Here is a 19,796-nt window from a genome sequence, read left to right on the forward strand (position 1 = left end):
AGAAGTTATGGCTTTGTTAGAGAAGGTGTGTTCTTATTAGAGGAAGTGTATCACTGTGAGGGCTGGCTTTGACATCTTGTATATGCCCAAGAAAGACTCAGTGTGTCAGTTCACTTCCTCCTGCCTTCTGATCAAGATGTAGCCAGCATCATGTCTGTCTGCATGCCACTGTATGCTCTGTCTGGATAATAGACTGAACCTCTGATTTGTAAGCCAACACCTTAATTAAATGCTTTAGTTTATAAGCATTTCCATAATCTCAGCATATCTTCACAGCAATAGTAACTCTAACTAATATAGAAGTTGTTTCCAGGAGTGAGATATTGGTGTGATAGACCTGATATATGTGATGTGTGTGTGTGTGTGTGTGTGTGTGTGTGTTTGTCATAGTTAGACTTTTTATTGCTGTGAAGAGACACCATGACCATGGCAACACATATAAAGAAAACATTTAACTGGGGTGGCTGGCTTACGTTTTCAGAGGTTTAGTCTATTATCATCATGACTGAGAGTATATTGGCTTTCAGGCAGATGTGGTCCTGGGACTGTTAGTGCTACATCTTGCAGGCAACAAGAGGGAAGCTTGAGGAAAAGAGACCTTAAAATCTGCCCTAACAGTGACACTGTATGTGCAAAAAGGCCACACTTCCTAATAGTGCAATTCCCTTGGGGGGCCATTTTCTTTCAAACCACCACATTCCACTGCCTTCTTCAAAAGGTTCTGAGCCTGGAAAGCTGCATGGTTGATTCACCCACCAGTTCTCCTCTGTTCTCACCACCAGGTTGTGCTGTCTATCATTGTCCAGACTAATTCACCTCTTGCAACAATGAGCAATGTCTGTGACCAGTTCTCCTGCTTTCATGCCTACAGGATCTAGTCTCCCACACGTACACCATCCTGGCCAGCTCTGTTAGGTAAGGAACAGGTAACACTCTCCAGAGCGTTGCAGCTTTTGAGGGTCAGGGACTGCTCTCCTGCTCTTATGACCTCAGGGCCTACTCCTCCACAAGTTTTAGTCATTAGTGGGTGGGGGTAAAGGGGAGGACATCTCTCCTTCACCTGTGCTGCCACACATTGGGTGAATAATGAGTTCTTCCCTGCTCAGCACATGGGGCTAAGTTACCCTGACATCAAACCAATGGGCCTGCTTTCTTGAGTGCTTCAGCTGGTAAGGGGAGGGTCAGCACTCTTGTCTATTGCAGATGATAAGGGGTAAGTTATAAGGGGGAGCATCTTTCACTGTATGACAGACAAGTAGTAGGGACAGATCCCCCACTCTTACTACTTTAGGGCTGGCTCACCCATACATCCACCAAAAGGTTTGGCTCTGTTGTGTTTCCCAGGTGAGGTGCAGGGCCTGATTTGTTAGTGTTGCAGCTTGTGGGGGTAGTAATAGATCTCCCAGTCTTGTGACCTCAAGGTCATTCCTCCCACATGCCCCTGGCATTGATGGAGAGGGAGGAGGCCATTTCTCTCTGCCCATGCTGCCATAAGACAGATGAATAATGAGGACATCTCTCCCATTCTTACAACTTCAGGGCTGTCTTACCCATACCTCTGCTAACAGGGTTGGTTCTATTGTGCTACCCTGATGAGATTCATGGCCTGCTCTCCTGAATGTTATAGTTGGTAGGAGTCATGGACAGCTATCCCACTCTAGTGACCTCTTGGCCAGTTCCACCACCCTTTTTGGGCATTGATGAGTGGTAGGGGAAAGGCATCTTTCCCATGTTCATGCTGCCACACACAGATTAGTGAGAGAATTCCCAGTGAGTACAACTAGTCTAGCTCCAGAGTGCCAGTACCTAGCCATAATCCATCTTTTGTTTCTGTGTGGAGCCCAATGCCAACTTTGTGAGCATACCTCATGTCTTTCATCTTTCCTCATGTTCCACAGAGGCTTATATTAATTAAAACTGCTCAGCCATTAGCTCAAGCTTATACTGACTAGCTCTTATACTTAAACTCAGCCCATTTCTGTTAATCTATATGTTGCCACATTTTCTGTGGTTTTACCTGTGTACCATCACATGCTGCTCACTGGACAGTGGGTTGGCATCTCCTGACTGAGCCTTCCTCTTCCCAGATTCTCCTTGTCTGCTTATCCCACTTATACTTCCTGCCTGGCTACTAGTCAATCAATGTTTTATTAAACCAGTGTACAAAAGCATTATTCCATAGCACACAGGATAACTGAAAAAGGGGAAACACACAAGGATGAAGAGGAATATTGAAAGATCGGGAGAACAATCCCAGCAGATTGAAACCTGAGTATCCTCAAAGAAGTGATTTATTTATTGTTACACAAAACATACTTTTAGAAAGTCAACTCCCACATACCAGATCCTTTGATATTGTCTAGGAGTTGTCTGAAGAACACATTTCCCAAATAATTCTCAGCCATCACATGAATTCCTGGTTTGCTAAGGGTGTCTTGTGACTGAATTCTTGCAAAGTCTCTGAAGCACCTACGTGAAAAACTACTCCATAGAACTCAGATAACAAGCACTGCTTATTTACAATAGATTATTTTAAAGCCTAAGTTCATCATGACTCCAGAGTTTATGCCAGGTACAATGGCCCTACTAAATTTTTCATCCTATCCTATGTGTCTATTGTGAAATGGCTAACTACTTTAAGGTCCTAACCATTGGCTTCCTCACAATGATGAGCTGTAGCATGAAAGTATGAGCGAAACCCTTCCTCCTTTAGCTCCCTTTTCTCAGGGTATATACTTACAGCACAGGAAATGAAAGTAAGGCAGGTCCTTGATCTTAGTTAACTCCCACCCTCAGCCCACCGGACCCTGGAGGAATATCAGAGTGATGTTGCTGGGCAGTGGCTAGAATGAGCACTTTAAAAATGCCATCAACTCAGACATCTAGAGAAAGAGAGAATCATCCTTGTAATGATAAAGAGAGATACAGGCATCAGAAATATGCTGACAGACCCCTGACAACTTGATCTGTGGAATGGCCATGATCCTCCCCTCATCCAGAAGGTTAGCTGGCTGAAGATAAGATGAACTGCAGGCATTAAGGTGTTAGCTTGCTGTCTTTTCAGATTGGTGTCTCCCTCAATAGTGCAAATGGGAAGATTCTGTTTCAGTGCCTGCTCATAGACATCCACGTTTGGAGGCCACATATGCTACATGTATTGTCCACACAGATGGAATGGCTTTAAGACTCTATCCTAGGATATTAACAGAGAACTCTAACTGTCACTGTGGCTGGTGATTCTTGAGTGAGGGCTTTGGGCTCTGGGATGGGAAGGTCCTGAGCAGATGCCTAGTGATTTCACTCAGAGACTTTCCTTATACTGGGATTTTTCTTTCTTTGTTTCTTTCTCTTTTTTTGCAAAAAAGGAATGTTTATATTTTTTAAAGTTTGTATCAAAGTATGTCTGGTTTTCCAGATATATATGTACATTATTACATATATATATATATATATATATATATATATATATATATATATATATATAATTTGTATTGTTTAATTAGCATACAAATTACAGGGTTTTTTTGTGTGTGTGTTTTGATTTTATAATTAATTTAATTTTACATATCAGCCATGGATTCCCCTGACCCCCCTCCTCCCCCCCAGCACTCCACCCAATCTACCACCCATTCCCACCTCCTCCAGGGCAAGGACTCCCCTAGGGATTCAGCTAAGCCTGGCAGATTCAATCAAGGCAGGTCCAGTTCCATCCTCCCTTCACCCTGGCTGAGGAAAGTGTCCCAGCATAGGCCCCAGGCTCCAAAAAGCCAGCTCATGCACTAAGGACAGGTCCTGGTCCCACTGCCTGGGGACTTCCCAAACAGTTCAAGCTAATCGACTGTCTCACTTACCCAGAGGGCCTGATCCAGTTCCATGGGGGCTCCTCAGCTATTGCTTCATAGTTCATGTGTTTCCACTAGTTTGGCTATTTGTCCCAGTGCTTTTTCCAATCATGGTCTCAACATCTCTCTCTCATACAATCCCTCCTCTCTCGCATCAGTTAGACTCCTGGAGCTCCACCTGAGGCCTGGCTGTGGATCTCTGCATCTGCTTCCATCAGTCATTGGATGAGAGTTCTATCACGACAGTTAAGGTGTTCGACCATCTGATCACCAGAGTAGGTCAGTTCGGGCTTTCCTTCAACCATTGCCAGTGGTCTATTTGTGGAGGTTTCTTTGTGGATTTCTGGGGACCTCTCTAGCACTTTGATTCTTCCTATTCCCAAGGGGTCTTCATTTATCATGATATCTCTTTCCTTGTTCTCCCTCCCTGTTCTCTTTTGGTATTTTCAGATGACAAGATAGTATATATAAGTGACCCCAAAAATTCTACCAAAGAACTCATACAGCTTATAAACACCTTCAGGAATGTAGCAGGACACAAGATTAACTAAAAAAAAAATCAGTAGCCCTCCTATATACAATTGACAAACAGGCTGAGAAGGAAATTAGTGATACATCACCCTTTGCAACAGCCACAAATGAAATAAAATACCTTGGGATAACACTAACCAAGCAATTAAGGACCTGTATAACAAGAACTTAAGTCCCTAACAAAAGAAATTGAAGAAGATGTCAGAAAATGGAAAGATATCCCATGCTCATGGATAGGCAGGATTAACATAGTAAAAATGGCAATCTTACCAAAAGTGATCTACAGATTCAATGCAATCCCCATCAAAATACCAACACGATTCTTCACAGACATGGAAAGAATAATACTCAACTTCATATGGAAAAACAAAAAACCCAGGATAGCCAAAAGAATCCTGTACAATAAAACAACCTCTGGAGGCATCACGATCCATGACTTCAAGCTCTACTATAGAGCTACAGTACTAAAAACAGCTTGGTACTGGCATAAAAACTGACAAGTGGAACAATGGAATCGAATTGAAGACCCTGACATTAATCTGCACACTTACGAACATATAATTTTTGACAAAGAAGCCAAAACTGTACAATGGCAAAAAGAAAACATCTTCAACAAATTGTGCTGGCATAACTGGATGTCAATATGTAGAAGACTGCAAATAGATCCATATCTGTCACTGTACACAAAACTTAAGTCCAAGTGGATCAAAGACCTCAACATAAATCCAGTTAATCTGATAGAAGAGAAAGGAGGAAGTAGTCTTGAATGCACTGCCACTGGAGATCACTTCCTAAATACAACACCAGTAGCACAGACACTGAGAGAAACAATCAATGGGACTTCTTGAAACTGAGAAGTTTGTAGAGCAAAGGACACCATCAACAAGACAAAGTGACAGCCTACTGAATGGGAAAAGATCTTCACCAACCCCACATTTCACAGAAGGATTTTTCATAGATCTTTCATGTAAGGAATTGCTGCATTTTATTGTTCTGATCCATGATTACAGCTTGATTGGCCAATGTTTTAACAATATTTGATTCATATTTTAATGCATGCATGTATAACAGTACATGCATGAGTGCCTATTTTTGTGTGCATATCTGTAAATACTTTTATACATAATTGATTGTATTTTATACACTACTCAAGATCTTGACAAAAAGAAAAAAGAACAGAAATATATAAAAGAATATGAATAGAAAAATAATCAGATAATTCCCCTTCAAGATTTCAGTTTGAGGAAATAATGGAAAGTAACACTACAGAATACATCTCGTAACAATAGAGTATCATTTTGAATTCCTTTCTAACTAATGGTTATCATCTGACACCAAGTTGCCGTGGTTTGAAAGAAAATGGTCCCACAGATCACAGATTCTAAAGACTCCTCCAGAAAATACTTAGACCGTATCACTACTTTCCACAAGACAGCATGGCACAAGATCCATGACATTTTAAAATAATAATGAACATGTTGAAAAAAAATGAGAAAATAATACTCTTAACAATAGATTAAACTATACTGGGAGCAGTCCTGAAAAAGGAAGTGAAATTAATTACAGTAAATATTTAAGACTTAAAGGAAGCACCTAAAATGAACAACATGAACTGGGATGACACTCTCCAGCAATACACTCTTCCCTGATTGACAAATATAATATTATGAATATGATTAAATTAGCACAGAAAATCCATAGTAAAATTTTGTCAAAATTCTAATTTCATTTCTTATTTTAAAAAGATGTTTCAACTTTATTTTACTTTTATTTTTGAGTGTTTTACTTGCATGATTATCTGTGTACCTCATGCATTTTGAGTGCCTCTTGAAACCAGGAGAGGTTATTGGATTCCCTGGAACTGCAGTTACAGATGCAGATACAGTGACAAAAACGGAATCTGTGTTCTCTGGAAGAATGACAAGTACTCTTAACAACTGATCTACATTGTGCTTCTCCCATATTATGGTCTTCTTATAAGGGAGAAGATTTTCCACAAATCAATGGAATATTTACTTCTCATAGGCCTAATATCTTGTTTCTTCAACCACAATTAAGATTTGTTTCTTAGGGTTTCTGTTGTTATGAAGATACACTATGACTTCAGCAACTCCTATAAAGGAATATATTGAATGGGTGGCTAGTTTACACTTCAGAGGGTTATCCCATTATCCTTATGGTGGCATGAAAGGTAGAAAGCAGACAGATATAATACTGAATCTGTGAATCCTCACATCTTATACAATGGTAACAGAATGTGGTCTGAGTCACTGGGAGTAGCTTGAGCATTTGTCAAATCACAAAGCCCACCCCATCAATGTTACATTTCCTCCAATAAAGCCAATCCTACTCCAACAAAGTCATACCTCTTAATATGACCACTCCATTTGTTGGTCATTTTGTTTAAAACCACCACAATTTGGTATCAGATAATAATAATTAGTTAGAAAGCAATTCAAAATGATACATGATACTCTTTTGTCATGGCATATACTCTATAACGTTAGTGTCAATATTTCTCCAAACTGAAATTATGTGAAATATCAAAATAATAGGCAAGATCAAATTTTAATCAACTTGTATTGCTAGTGTTTCCTAAAATTGATACTAAATATATTTTGAAAAGCCATGTGGAAACCCACTAATTTAAGTTCTTTCTAAAGTAAATAAAATAATTCAAATTTTATTATGACATATGGGGATGATCATGTTCCAACTAGAATTTATATGCTGTCAAGTAAAATCTATAGTATCAGAAATTGGTTTTCATCTTTTGAATAGTTGGCAAAAAAGGTTCCAATAGACACCCACAAATATTATAGGCTGTGGTCAATGTTATTGGTTACCTCCACAACCTGATGATAAGGCCCTATTCCTGAAGACAGAACTTAACTTATATTATTCACCATAGAGAAATTGAGTTGGTGTCTAACAAGAAGCTTCATCTCTACTGATTATCATTAACAATACTGGAAGGTACTGTGCACACTACAGGAGGAGAAAAGCAACCATAAATATCATACATCTACAAATCCTGTGACCTATACAAGTGACTTACCTTCCAGATTTATTGGTACTTTAATGGAAAAAATATTATGGGAATAGTCAACACCATTTTTACTGGGTTTAAATCCAATTCCATCAGATGAAACCCACATCTGACAGTGATAATGAGGCCAAAACCTGATCCTAGATTGTTCCTGGACTTATGGGAAAACCTATAACTATTATTGTGCTAAATGAAACAGCAATAAAATTAGTCCTGATGATATATTGCTATACCCATAGATCAGGGCATCACACCACTCTCATAAGAGAAGCTACTTTTTTGCTGTAGATTTTAATTAACACAGAGATCACAACTGGACAAAGTACAAAAAGTGAGAAACTTGGATCAATCATTCCAAAACCAGATATCTTCATAAAACTCATCTACTCATGGTGCTGGGATCAATGAAGAACAGGAGATGGATAGATTGTAAGAGCCAGAATTATTGGATAAATTCAAGTTTACAGAACATTACATACAGACTAATAGCATGCACAAGTTACACATCTTATATGAGACAAAATTTCAGCACAGAAAAAGACATTTGGACACATATTCTCACTCCTAACAAAGAACCAATATGCAATTGATACCTTCTAGGAAGGGAACTTAAGTTATCTCCAATGGAGTGTCATTGGGTATATCAGCCATTTTCCATGTCAGCCCTCACACTCAGTTGTATATGGCCAACACAAAACAGACTCCATCTGGTGTATCTAGGAGAGTATGTCATTTTATTTTTGTTTCATTTCTTTTTTTGTTTGTTTGTACTTTAATTCGTTTTTGTTTTTACTGAGAGAGGAATAAAGTCAACTGTGTATAATCTGAAAGGCTTTGCAGTATGGCGTAAATTATGATAAAAATATATTACATGCAAAAATTTTAAATAAAAATATAAGAAAAAATTTAAGGAATACAGAAGTGTCCCATGAAAGAGATGATCAATTTAAAAACTTGGCTATATTAAAAACCGCGAGACATCTCTGACCAGAAAGTTCTCAAGAGAAGAAATTAAAATGTCTATGTCTAAGCAATATATTTTAAATTGGTCAATATAATTAAATTTCAGGAAATGATAACTGAAACTACTTTGAGATTTCATCTTACTCAGCAAGAATGACTATCATCTCAAAAACCATAAATAACAAATGCTTGTGAGAATAAATGCTGGAGAAGGTGTAGGGAAAGGGGAACCCTCATGTACTTTTAGTGGGATAGGAAACTCTAGAGATCAGTTGAGCCTCTCTGAAAATCAGTGTGGAAAATTTATCACAAGGCCCAAATCCACTACTCCTTGGCATTATTTGAAGAACTTGATATTCTATTTCACAAATACTTCCTTGGCCATGTTCATTACTCTCTGTTCATAATAGATAAGAAAGAAAAACAACTTAAATGTACTTCAACCAATGAACTACTAATGAAAACATGATACATGTATACAATGGATATCTATTCAGGAATGTAGAAAAATGGATTAATGAAATTTTCATGTAAATGTGTTAAAGTAAAAAAATATTATACTGAATGTGGTAACACAGACACAGACACAGATATGAAATGTTCTCTCTTATTTTTGCTTTCTGACTTTGAACCTGTAGATGCAAGTTTGTAACCTCAAGCAACAGTAGAACCAAGAAAGCAAAATGGGATCGATTGGTAAAGCATCTCTCAGTACTAGAACAGCATGCAGGTACTACAAAGGGAGAAATGGAATAAATGTATGGGGGCTTTAACTGATAAAGGGTCACAGAGTGCAATACAGATTGACAGAGTGGAAGGAGGGATACATAAGCATGTTTAAAAAGACAAACATGATCTTATTATTCCATCCTTATCTAAAATCACATATAATATGCATGTATTACCATGTATTATTTTTTAAAAAAATTATGCATTAATAGTGATCATATTACCTCAAATGCCATGGAATATATATATATATATATATATATATATATATATATATATATATATATCCAAATACCATGCATGAGAAACCTCCTTTTAAGTTGTTGGTCAGGGTAATCCATGAGCTTCCAAAACACTATCAGCTAATGTTGCCCTTGATTGTCTCAGAATTTGAAAACTTAACTCTTTTGTTAAAGTCTCAATGCATTTCAGACACAGATGTTTGGGGAATTGAACTGAACCTGACCTGGAACCTCTTTCCTGAAAAGTGGCTTTCAAAAGTGAAAAGCTGCAAAGGGAAAGGATCAATCACTAGACCTATCCAGAGGTTTCAAGGGCTGTCTAATCAGACTTAAAACACACTCAACAAGAGGTGAGCCCTGTCTGGTACTGTAAACATAGACAACCAGTTAAGCACGGAGAGGGCATAGACCCAAGAGGTGAACCTGCTGCTGCCAGTTTAACTAACCAGCATACATTCCAGCTGTTTTCTAAATACCTATCTTTATACACACAGATGAATATAGTTCTCACCCCTCATCAAAGAAACTTCTTTTTGCAACATATGGAGACTATCACAAAGTTCCACAAATAATTCACTGTAAAGTACCCAACTCCAGTTGACACATCTGCAGTGAATATGGGAAAAGGGGCTGGTTAAAGTAACCCAGCCTGACCCTGGAGCCCAGAACCAGGGAAAGAAACACAGCCTGGGTCTGGGAACTGAGCCAGAGAAAGAAAAATTATCCCCAAATCCAGAACCTAAGAAACATGCCCTGACTCTGAAACCATTACCAAAGAAACACTCTTGGTCCCTAGAATCAGAGTCAGTGAAAGAAATATGCCCTAGCCTTAGAATTAGTGTCAAAAAGCTAAGAAAGGCCAGTAAAATAAAAACACAGTTTGGCTCTGAGATCAAGGCTAACTCTGCCCCTAACCCATAAAACTAACCAATCCCTGAGCAGAAAAATCTAACCAATCTTTGGTTGACTCCACCCCCAAGATATTCTATATAGAGCACCCTGCATGTTCAGTTGTGGGCTATTCTCTCAACCCTGTTAGAGGCAGCCACTCTACTGGACTCCTCTTTCTCAAATAAATTCCTTTCTCAAAAGAGTTTTAGGTGTGAAGATCTTAATTCACCCTTTCATGCTGAGCTGTCCTAGAAGCTCCAGGCCTGGCTCTCCTGAGAAGTCAGAATACCTTCCCTTCCAGGGCTGAGCTGTCTCATTCAGATCCAGTTCTCAGAGCTGTCCTAGCAGCTCAAGGTATCTGGGAGACCTTCCCCTCCAGGGCTGATCTGTCCTAAGCAAGTCAAGGTATCTGGGATGCCTCCAGGGCTGAGCTGTCCTAGCAGCTTGAGGTATCCCAGATACCTCACCCTCTAGGGCTGAGCTTTCTCATTGCAGCTCCTGCTGTCAGGGCTGACCTAGCAGCTCAAGGTGTCACCTGACTCTCTAAATAGTAAAGATACCTTTTCCCCAGACCTGCAAAATTCATGTTTTGGTGCCAAAACCTGGGACCAAACCCACAGAGTTGCAAAACTTACTTACATTTTGGTGCCAAAAACCAGGACCAAACCCACAAAGTTTCAAAACTTTTTTACAATGAATCACATCTACCTAAGGCTTGCAAAAAACACAGAGCTTAAGGATATCTGTTGATAGGATTTATCCTACAGCCATTACAGAGCAATACATCTTTGATCTCTCACCAGTATACTTACCCAAATGAACCACCATAATGGCACCAGTTATGCAAATAATGATAGAGGAAATTTTACATTGTCTTATCCCTAGATAAAAAAACAACAACAAAAAACAGGTCAATAAAGGTAGATTCAACTGCCTCAGGAGGGGAAATCCCATATTGGTTGTTCAATCCCAAGTGCTCATCTAAGGACACATTCACATACAAACAGAACTAAATAGACTCTATATGTTATGTAAATGTGTGACCATATAAACATAGCATTGAAAATTAAAGAAAGAATCATGAATATGGGAAAGGGAGGAAGGCAATGGAGGGGAAAAAACGAGGCTGAGGTGCAGTGAAGGCACTATATTTATCAAAAACAATCCCTACTTAAAAAAAATGATTGTATATGACAACTTTTTTTCAGGGCAAAATTTTTATGGTCTCTGTAAATTTTTTGCAAATTTGAAACCATTGTGAATACTTAATTGTATTAGAAAGTATTTTAAAATAAGCCTTATTTTAATGTCTAAGTACTTGTTATTGAGTTTCTGGTTTGGGGTCATAACCTCAGGTTCACAATTCTCTAGATCAATCTCTGAATAAGTTCACAGTTGCTTAATACAGCAACCTTTGACTGATAAATACAATCTGTATTTATTCCTATCTGCAGCTCATTTCAGTACAAACTTTGGGATGTTAATGATTTTTTTGCCTGCACTATAAATTTCACCTCTCAGCATTTGCTTTAAGCTGAACAAGTGGTCAATGCTGGAATTCTCACAGCATCAAGAAAGAGGTTTTGGGATGTCAGCCTACGTTTGGTTTGAAGGAATACCTTTCCCTGCTATAGTGCATAAAAGAGAAATTATTGAAGGAAGCCGTGACAAGTTTGTGATCAGAGATGAAGACACGGTCATAGTGAGTTATCCAAAATCAGGTAAGGGACATCACTGAGAATGATTCTGAACTGTCTGTGGAAGTTTTGGGCTTTAATCATCCTTCATTTAGGTGGTAAATGGAATGCTTTATATATCTCATGTGTTCAATGGTTTGTGGGCTTGGAGAGCTGTGTTTGAGAGCATTTCCACTCAGAGGAAAAAGTCTAACCTAACCAATGTTGTCAGAGGAGCTAGTGCCTGAGCTGATCCTTGGAGCAATGACAGTGTTTCCTAAAGCAGATTCTGGTATTGGTTTTTCTCTGTGTTGAAGAGAGATAATGATGAGAATAAACAGATAAAATAGCATCAAGAAAAAAGGCATGAATGTAAGAATATGTGGAGGAGAGGACAAGGTCAGGTAGAAGAATTACCATGGACCTTCTTCATGTAGAGGAAAGAGTCTCAAAACTCAAGGAAAAAAGAAAGGCATCATGGTCATTTGTGGGAGGAGTGTGGTGGATGGCAGAAGCCGGTTAAGTATTAGGTTGCGCCAAGTGGTGGTGGCGTATGCCTTTAATCCCAGCACTCGGGAGGCAGAAGCTGGCGGATCTCTGTGAGTTCAAGGCCAGCCTGGGCTACCAAGTGAGTTCCAGGAAAGGCACAAAGCTACACAGAGAAACGCTGTCTCGAAAAAACAAACAAACAAAAATTTAGGAATAAAAGACCATGATAAATGAAGACCACATGAGAATAGGAAGAAGCAAAGTGCTAGAGAGGCCCACAGAAATCCACAAAGATACCCCTACAATAGACTACTGGCAGTGGTCGAGAGAGAGCCTGAACTGACCTACTCTGGTGATAGGATGGCCCAACCCCCTAATTGTCATGCTAGAAACCCCATCCAATGACTTAGAGAACCAGATGCAGAGATCCACGACCAGGCCCCAGGTGGGGATCCAGGACTCCAATTGTTGTTGAGACCAAGGTTGGATAAAACACAGGGACAAATAGCCAAACGAATGGAAACACATGAAATATGAACCAATAGCTGAGGAGCCCCCAAATGGATCAGGCCCTCTGGATAAGTGAGACATTTGATTAGCTTGATCTGTTTGGGTGGCATCCAGGCAGTGGGACCGGGTCCTGTGCTTATTGCATGAGTTGGCTGTTTGGAACCTGGGGTTTATACAGGGATACTTGGCTCAGGCTGGGAGGAGGGGACTAGACCTGCCTGGACTGAATCTACAAGGTTGATCTCAGTCCTCAGGGGAGTCTTTGCCCTGGAGGAGATGGGAATGGGGGGTGGGTTGGGGGAAAGGTGCGAGGGGGGAGAACAAGGGAATCCATGGCTGATATGTAAAATTAAATTAAATTATAAAATTAAAAAAAGTATTAGGTTGCCAACATGAAAGGGCAATAACAAGGAAAATCTAAGGACAGTGGAGTGCAGGAAAAGGATTCAGATAATAGCCCAGAGAATAATGCTAGAGAAACACTCATTGACAAATGAGCATATAATCACAAATACATTGTGTATGGTAAATAGACACAGGAAATTTATTTAAGCTAAGGAAAAGCACTACCAATACATACAGTGCAGGATGGATGCATCTTAATGACATTGTATTAAATAAAATGTTTCAATCTCAAGGACAGATACCATGACTGAATTCCTGACAAATATCTGGAATAGTTGAATTCACAGAAACAGAACAGGTTCTTGACTGGAGGGAATGTTCGATAGGCAGGTGGGGTTTGCTGAGATTCTCAGTTTTGTTTGGTGACATATTTTGAATCTCCTGGAAGAATATATTTTGTACTTACACGATGTGGATGTTGCAAATACCACATGCTTTTGTGCTTGGAAACAGCTACATTGTAAATTGTATGGTTGTATATTCTATTTAAGGCTTTTCAGAAGTGTTCTTGAAATGATTGACAATAACTTTTCCTTCTTTTTCAGGAACTAACTGGCTGACTGAGACTGTCTGCTTGATTCAGACCAAGGGAAATCCCAAATGGATCCAATCTGTGCCTATCTGGGAACGCTCGCCCTGGATAGAGTTTCAAAAGGGACATCTAACATTAATCAATAAGGAAGGGCCACGCCTCATGACCTCCCACCTCCCTTTCTATCTTTTCCCCAAGTCTTTCTTCAGATCCAAGGCCAAGGTCAGTGTCCAGTGGTTGAGAAATCTTTGGCCAAATGCTCATTGAACTTATTCTTCTGCATTGGGCCATGGACCTCTGCCTGAAATTCATTCTGTGTAGATTTAGAGAGGGAAGTTGGGATTCTCACACACTAGGTGATGCTAATCTGTCCCCTCCTCAGACTATATCAGAGTACCATGATATCAACCACCTCTCAGTGATGCTGGGCAGATATAATGTGAAAAAGTGTATTATCACATTAGGGCATTCAGGGACTATACATACATGTCAAGTAGAGTTCAAACTCTAGCCGGGCGGTGGTGGCGCACGCCTTTAATCCCAGCACTCGGGAGGCAGAGCCAGGCGGATCTCTGTGAGTTCGAGGCCAGCCTGGGCTACCAAGTGAGTTCCAGGAAAAGGCACAAACCTACACAGAGAAACCCTGTCTCAAAAAACAAAAAACAAAACAAAACAAACTCTAGTGTACAGTGGATATTACTGTTTTGTTGTCATCAAAGTCATTTAGCTAAAATTGATTCTACATACAGCCCATACCTAATGGGTGAATCACCCAAGCAGAGTTGCTCATAGGGGAAGCAGCCTGAATAGGCACTAAGGCTGTTCAACAATCATGGTTTATCTGTATCCATTGTGTCTTGCTGTGTCTAGCTGTCCATTAAAATCAGTAGCCACAAAAAACACTGACATCACTGATAGGGGATCTGCTAAAGGAATCAGAAATATCCAGGTTCTGACACATCATTGCTCAGTGTTAATAAGAAAGTTTTGTGGAAGTCCCCACACCTTAGAAACTATAAGTATTTATGCTTAAACACAAAGACAAATGTAGAAAATAATCTCTCTTGAAACTATCACAATGAAGTTGTGAGCGTAAAGCTATATATGTGTGTCTTATCAGGATTTGGAAAAGTTTTGTCTGGAGAAAGTAAGTCCTAAAAGATGAATTATGTAATAATGTCACAATGAGCATTGGGACAAAATATTAATTTCATTAATTAATTAATACTATATTTTTTGAAATTTTTTCTTCTGTTTTTGAGATTGTACTATAATTAAATATATTATCCCCCCTTCCTCTTCCTCTTCCTCTCTCCAGGCTTACCATCATAACTCTCTTTTCTCTCTTTCAAATTTGTGCTTTTTTCATGATTTTTTGTTACATCTGTATATGTATCTACATATTCCTAAGTACCTTGGTACAATCTGCTCAGTATGTACAATGTCACTTGTATGTATGTTTTCAAGGCTAAGAAACTGGTATGGCATAACCAATTGCTATGCTTTTCCCTGGGGAAGTCTATTTCTTTCTGTCTCAGCATTTTTTAGTGCTCATGGGTCTTTGTGTTCACCATTTTGCAATGAAATGTTAGCATTAAACTCTGCATCATGATTCTTTTGAGAGTTTTCTTTTATAGTTACACTTACAGAAATCAATTAGTTTGTCATTTTTCAGATATATTTAACATAGTATGCATTATTCCATGTGTATAAGACATTCTTTCACAATGGATGGATAATCTTTTACACTGTAAGATAATTGATCTTTACAAGTATTGAATCAATCTTGTCTTTTTCTAGTTTCTGTTGGTTTTTTTTACAGTATTAGTGAACACAGTCATTTTGCTGTTACATTTTTGTAAATCAAAATTATAAAAGAAGATTCTGATAAATATAGCTATTTTGCACTTCTGTTCATATTTTGTTCAAATAAAAATGATAAAAATGTTTAGAAACCTCACTGATATTTGATTGACTTTTCATATAAACTATGCCAGATAAAATCGGTTTATGACTATATTGACCTTCATTTACATGTTTTTCCATTTAAGGTGATCTATATCATCAGAAATCCCAGAGATGTTCTTGTGTCTGCTTATTTTTTCTATCGTAACACAAAACTTATCGATAATCCAGAGTCACTAGGAACTTACTTTGAATGGTTCCTCAAAGGAAATGGTGAGTGTCCTGTTAAATATAGGGGTTGAGGGAGGCTCAGTTACATGTATGAAGACAAGGTGTGATATAGCTTAGGCTGGCCTTGAATTCTCAATAGAGATAGGGATTACCTTGAAGATCTGCTTCTCCTCCCTCTACCTCATGAGTTCTAGAACTACAAGCACTCACTTCTATATTCTGTTTATTTAATTCTGGGCTTCAACCCTCAAGTCATTTATGTTATCTAACTTGGTTACAACTCTAGCCTTTAGTATATTCTGTAATTTTCTCTTAGCTCCGTCTTATTCCTCTACACTCTACCAACCTGTTGATCCAAGGATCATTACCATTACAAACCTAATTGTGAAGTCTTCCTGTTCTCATAAGCCACTGCCTAATGGCACAGCTACAGCTTGACCTATGACTAACCATCCTGGCAATATTTGGAGTAGCTAGTCTTTGTAGTACTAATGAAGATGTTTTATCTTGTGGTTAACAGAACAACAGTGATAGCAACAACACTAGGACCTATTCCCTCCCCATCATTGATACTTGACCATGCTTACTGTATCAGATGTGAAGTCTTCTTAATCAGAAAATGATTGGTTACTCTGATACCACAATTGCAGTCATTGCACCAGTGGGTGAATGTTGTATGGATGTTTGAAATATAGATATCAGTGTCCATAGCTAAGTGTAATATTATTGACAAGAATCTCCCACTAGAATCGTACATAAACCTTCTGTTACAATGAAGGCTATTCAGCAAAAAGGCATATTTCAGCTCATTACCAGTTTTCTTTCCTTATGTTGTGTGACAAGACTGGTTTTAGGAATAGGGTCTTAGCTGGGCAGTGGTGGTACACATCTTTAGTCCCAGCACTCGGGAAGCAGAGACAGGTGGATCTCTGTGAGTTCAAGGCCAGCCCGGTCTACAGAGCAAGATCCAGGACAGACACCAAAATTAGACAGAGAAACCCTGTCTTGAAAGCCAAAATAAATAAATAAATAAATAAATAAATAAATAAATAAATAAATAAATAAATAGGGTCTTACCAACCAGTTTTTGTGGGCAACTGACAATAATGACAATTGCCTACATTATTTGGATCCTCAGGCCCATTTTAAGCAACAACTCCTAGGGAGGTATCCCAATAATAGCAATGCAGTTTTCATTTTATAACCAATAATTTCTTGGAGCAATAGTATCTGTTCATGAAAGCTGCCTTGATTTAAACTCTGTAATAAATTTTTAAATGAGCTTACAAACTAATGAGTTTCCATATGGCATTTTCATATATTCTTGGTTTTTGTTAATTCTATCCCTAATTTACCCACCCCATCTTTGCATCCACATGATAAGTCTCATATTCCCTCATTCATATTGATACCATATGTGTCCTGGTACTTCTCTTCCTTAAGGTCTCTTTTTTCTTGCTACTCTTCTAATGGTTCTTTTCTGCCTTCCTCTCCTTTATTTACACATCAAGGTAAACATGCTAAGAATTTGTCTAGGATCCAAGTATGAGAGAAAAGATGCAGTGTTTGTCTATCTGTGCTTGTGTTACCTCATTAAGTATATTTTCCAGTTGCAACTATTTTACTGAGAATTTCCTAATTTCATCTTTAGATCTCAATGAAATTTCATTGTGTGTACATATCATAATCTCATCTATTTTCAATTGATGAGCATCTAGGCTAAACCTGTTCTGTAGCTATTGTGAATAGAGCTGCAATAAACATAACTGTTCAAGTACCTATGCAGTTGTATATATCTATGTCTATAGTAGTACATACCTACCTAGTTTGAGTATATACCTAAGATTTGATAGCTGGGTGATATGGAATTTCTGTTTTCATCTTTGTTAATGATTCCCACAGTGATTTAAATAATGGCTATGCAGTTTTCAGTCCCAACCGTGTTTTTCTTTCCCTGCAATTTTTCTGAAAATTAAAAAAAATAAAAACTAAATTTTCTTATAAAGCAACTTGCACATAAATAAAAACCAGATTCACCAAAATTATTGAAACTCAAAGTCTATACAATTTACTGAATTTATATACAGTTAGAATTGGTATCCAAAAGAGAAGCTGGGAAACATCATGTTAAATGTTATAATTTCAGTATTGCTTATATTTCACCCAATTTTGGACCACAAAACCCCCAAATCCATGAGAAATTTAGAACAAGAATAACATTTGACTATATACTCTTTCAACAGTCCTGTCCATTACTTGCATCTACTCCTTTCTCATCCCTTTGTATTTAAATTATCTTCTCTTTTCAAACATTTTCAACATACACTTGAAACATTTATTTGTTTTTTTTTTCCTTTTTTTGTCTTTTTTGTTGTTTCTGAGATGCATTTTCTCTATGTTACAGCTCTGGCATAATTTTTTTAAATAATGGTGGCCATTCTGACATAGATAAGATAGACTCCTAAGTTGTTTTTAGTTTTTATTTGTATTTCCTTGATAGCTAATCAAGGAATTTTTGATTTTGATTTTGATCCATTTCTTTCTTTATATTGAATATTTTATTATCTTTAATTCTTTTTAGATACTAGATACACATTGTCTGGAAGCATATAACTTGCAAAGCTTTCTTCCATTTTATTAGCTGAATCTTCACATGATTAATTATTTCTTTTAGTGGATAGAAATCTTTTGATTTCAAGGGATCCCACTTGTTGAGTACTTGCCTTATTTTCTGAGTGAGATGAGTAGCATTTAGAAAGTCTTTACCTGTGGTTACCTCTCAAAGTGCACTTCCTGTATTTTCCTCAACTGTGTCATAGTTTTGTATCTTCTGTTGAGGGTCTTGATACATTTACAACTGGTGTGCATGTGTGTTTGTGTGTGTGTGTGTGTGTGTGTGTGTGTGTGTGTGTCTGTGTGTGTGTGTGATGAAGGATTAAGATTGAAATTCATTCTTCTACACATAGCAATCTAGTTTCTAAAATGCCATGTACTAAAGATACCAAGATCTTGCTTCCAATGCATGTTTTTGATATTTTGTCAAAAATACAGTGCCTGCAGTTGTGTGAACTTATGTCTTGGTTTTCATTTCAATTAATCCACATGTTTGTTTTGTGTCATTGCTTTGCTGTTTTCATTTCTCTATCTCTGTAGCATAACTTGAAATAAGGTCCTATCTTTTTCCAAAGTTGCTTTGATTATGTGCAATTGTTTGTGCTTTTGTATGAATTTATTATTGAATTTGTTCTTAAGAAATTACAAAGATGTATAAATTATGTTCTGCTTATTGAAACCCTTTGCCCTCTTTGATCTCCCTCTCACCTTTAGTAACCCCCATTCCCTACAGTTCTCCTTTATAACTTTCACATCTCTTTATTGGTGACCCATTCAATTTAACCATGATTATTATCTTCTGTGGGAATGTGGGTTTTGACTACCAATGGAAACCTAGTTAGCACCTCATTGGGGACACAACTGAAGACAGTGACTTCCTACCACCCAGAATCATTCAGTATTCATAATTTCATTATGGAGTTGTATTGTCCAGAGAGTATCCGCATCAGTCCATGATACCTCATTTTTGGGCTAGTCTAATGCAGGATCTTTGCAGCTGCTTCAGTTGCTTTAAGATCATGAGTACACTTGTTCTGTCATGCCCAATTGTCAGCACTTTCCATCCCTTCTCTTTCTTTTATTCAGCTTCTAAATTATTTACACTCCCTCTTCTGCAATGATCCCTGAGGATTACACAGACAGCTCTGTAGTGTTGAATTTAAGGATGAGCATCCAACTATCCTGTAA

The 19,796-nt window shown here is 38.1% G+C and overlaps 1 protein-coding gene across 2 annotated transcripts in view; it reads left to right on the forward strand.

Annotated features, from left to right (window-relative positions):
• The first annotated feature begins 11,835 nt into the window (after window positions 1–11,835).
• LOC131901274 (sulfotransferase 2A1-like) overlaps window positions 11,836–19,796 on the forward strand; it is a 32,687-nt gene continuing 24,726 nt past the window's right edge. For both annotated transcript variants that reach the window (XM_059252486.1, XM_059252487.1), the window contains exons 1-3: window positions 11,836–11,968; window positions 13,873–14,081; window positions 15,911–16,037. In XM_059252486.1, coding sequence (XP_059108469.1) covers window positions 11,836–11,968; window positions 13,873–14,081; window positions 15,911–16,037 — 469 coding nt within the window. The remainder of the gene's footprint in view (window positions 11,969–13,872; window positions 14,082–15,910; window positions 16,038–19,796) is intronic.

The sequence above is a fragment of the Peromyscus eremicus genome, unplaced genomic scaffold, assembly GCF_949786415.1.
Source record: "Peromyscus eremicus unplaced genomic scaffold, PerEre_H2_v1 PerEre#2#unplaced_67, whole genome shotgun sequence".
In the NCBI taxonomy this organism is placed as follows: domain Eukaryota; kingdom Metazoa; phylum Chordata; class Mammalia; order Rodentia; family Cricetidae; genus Peromyscus; species Peromyscus eremicus.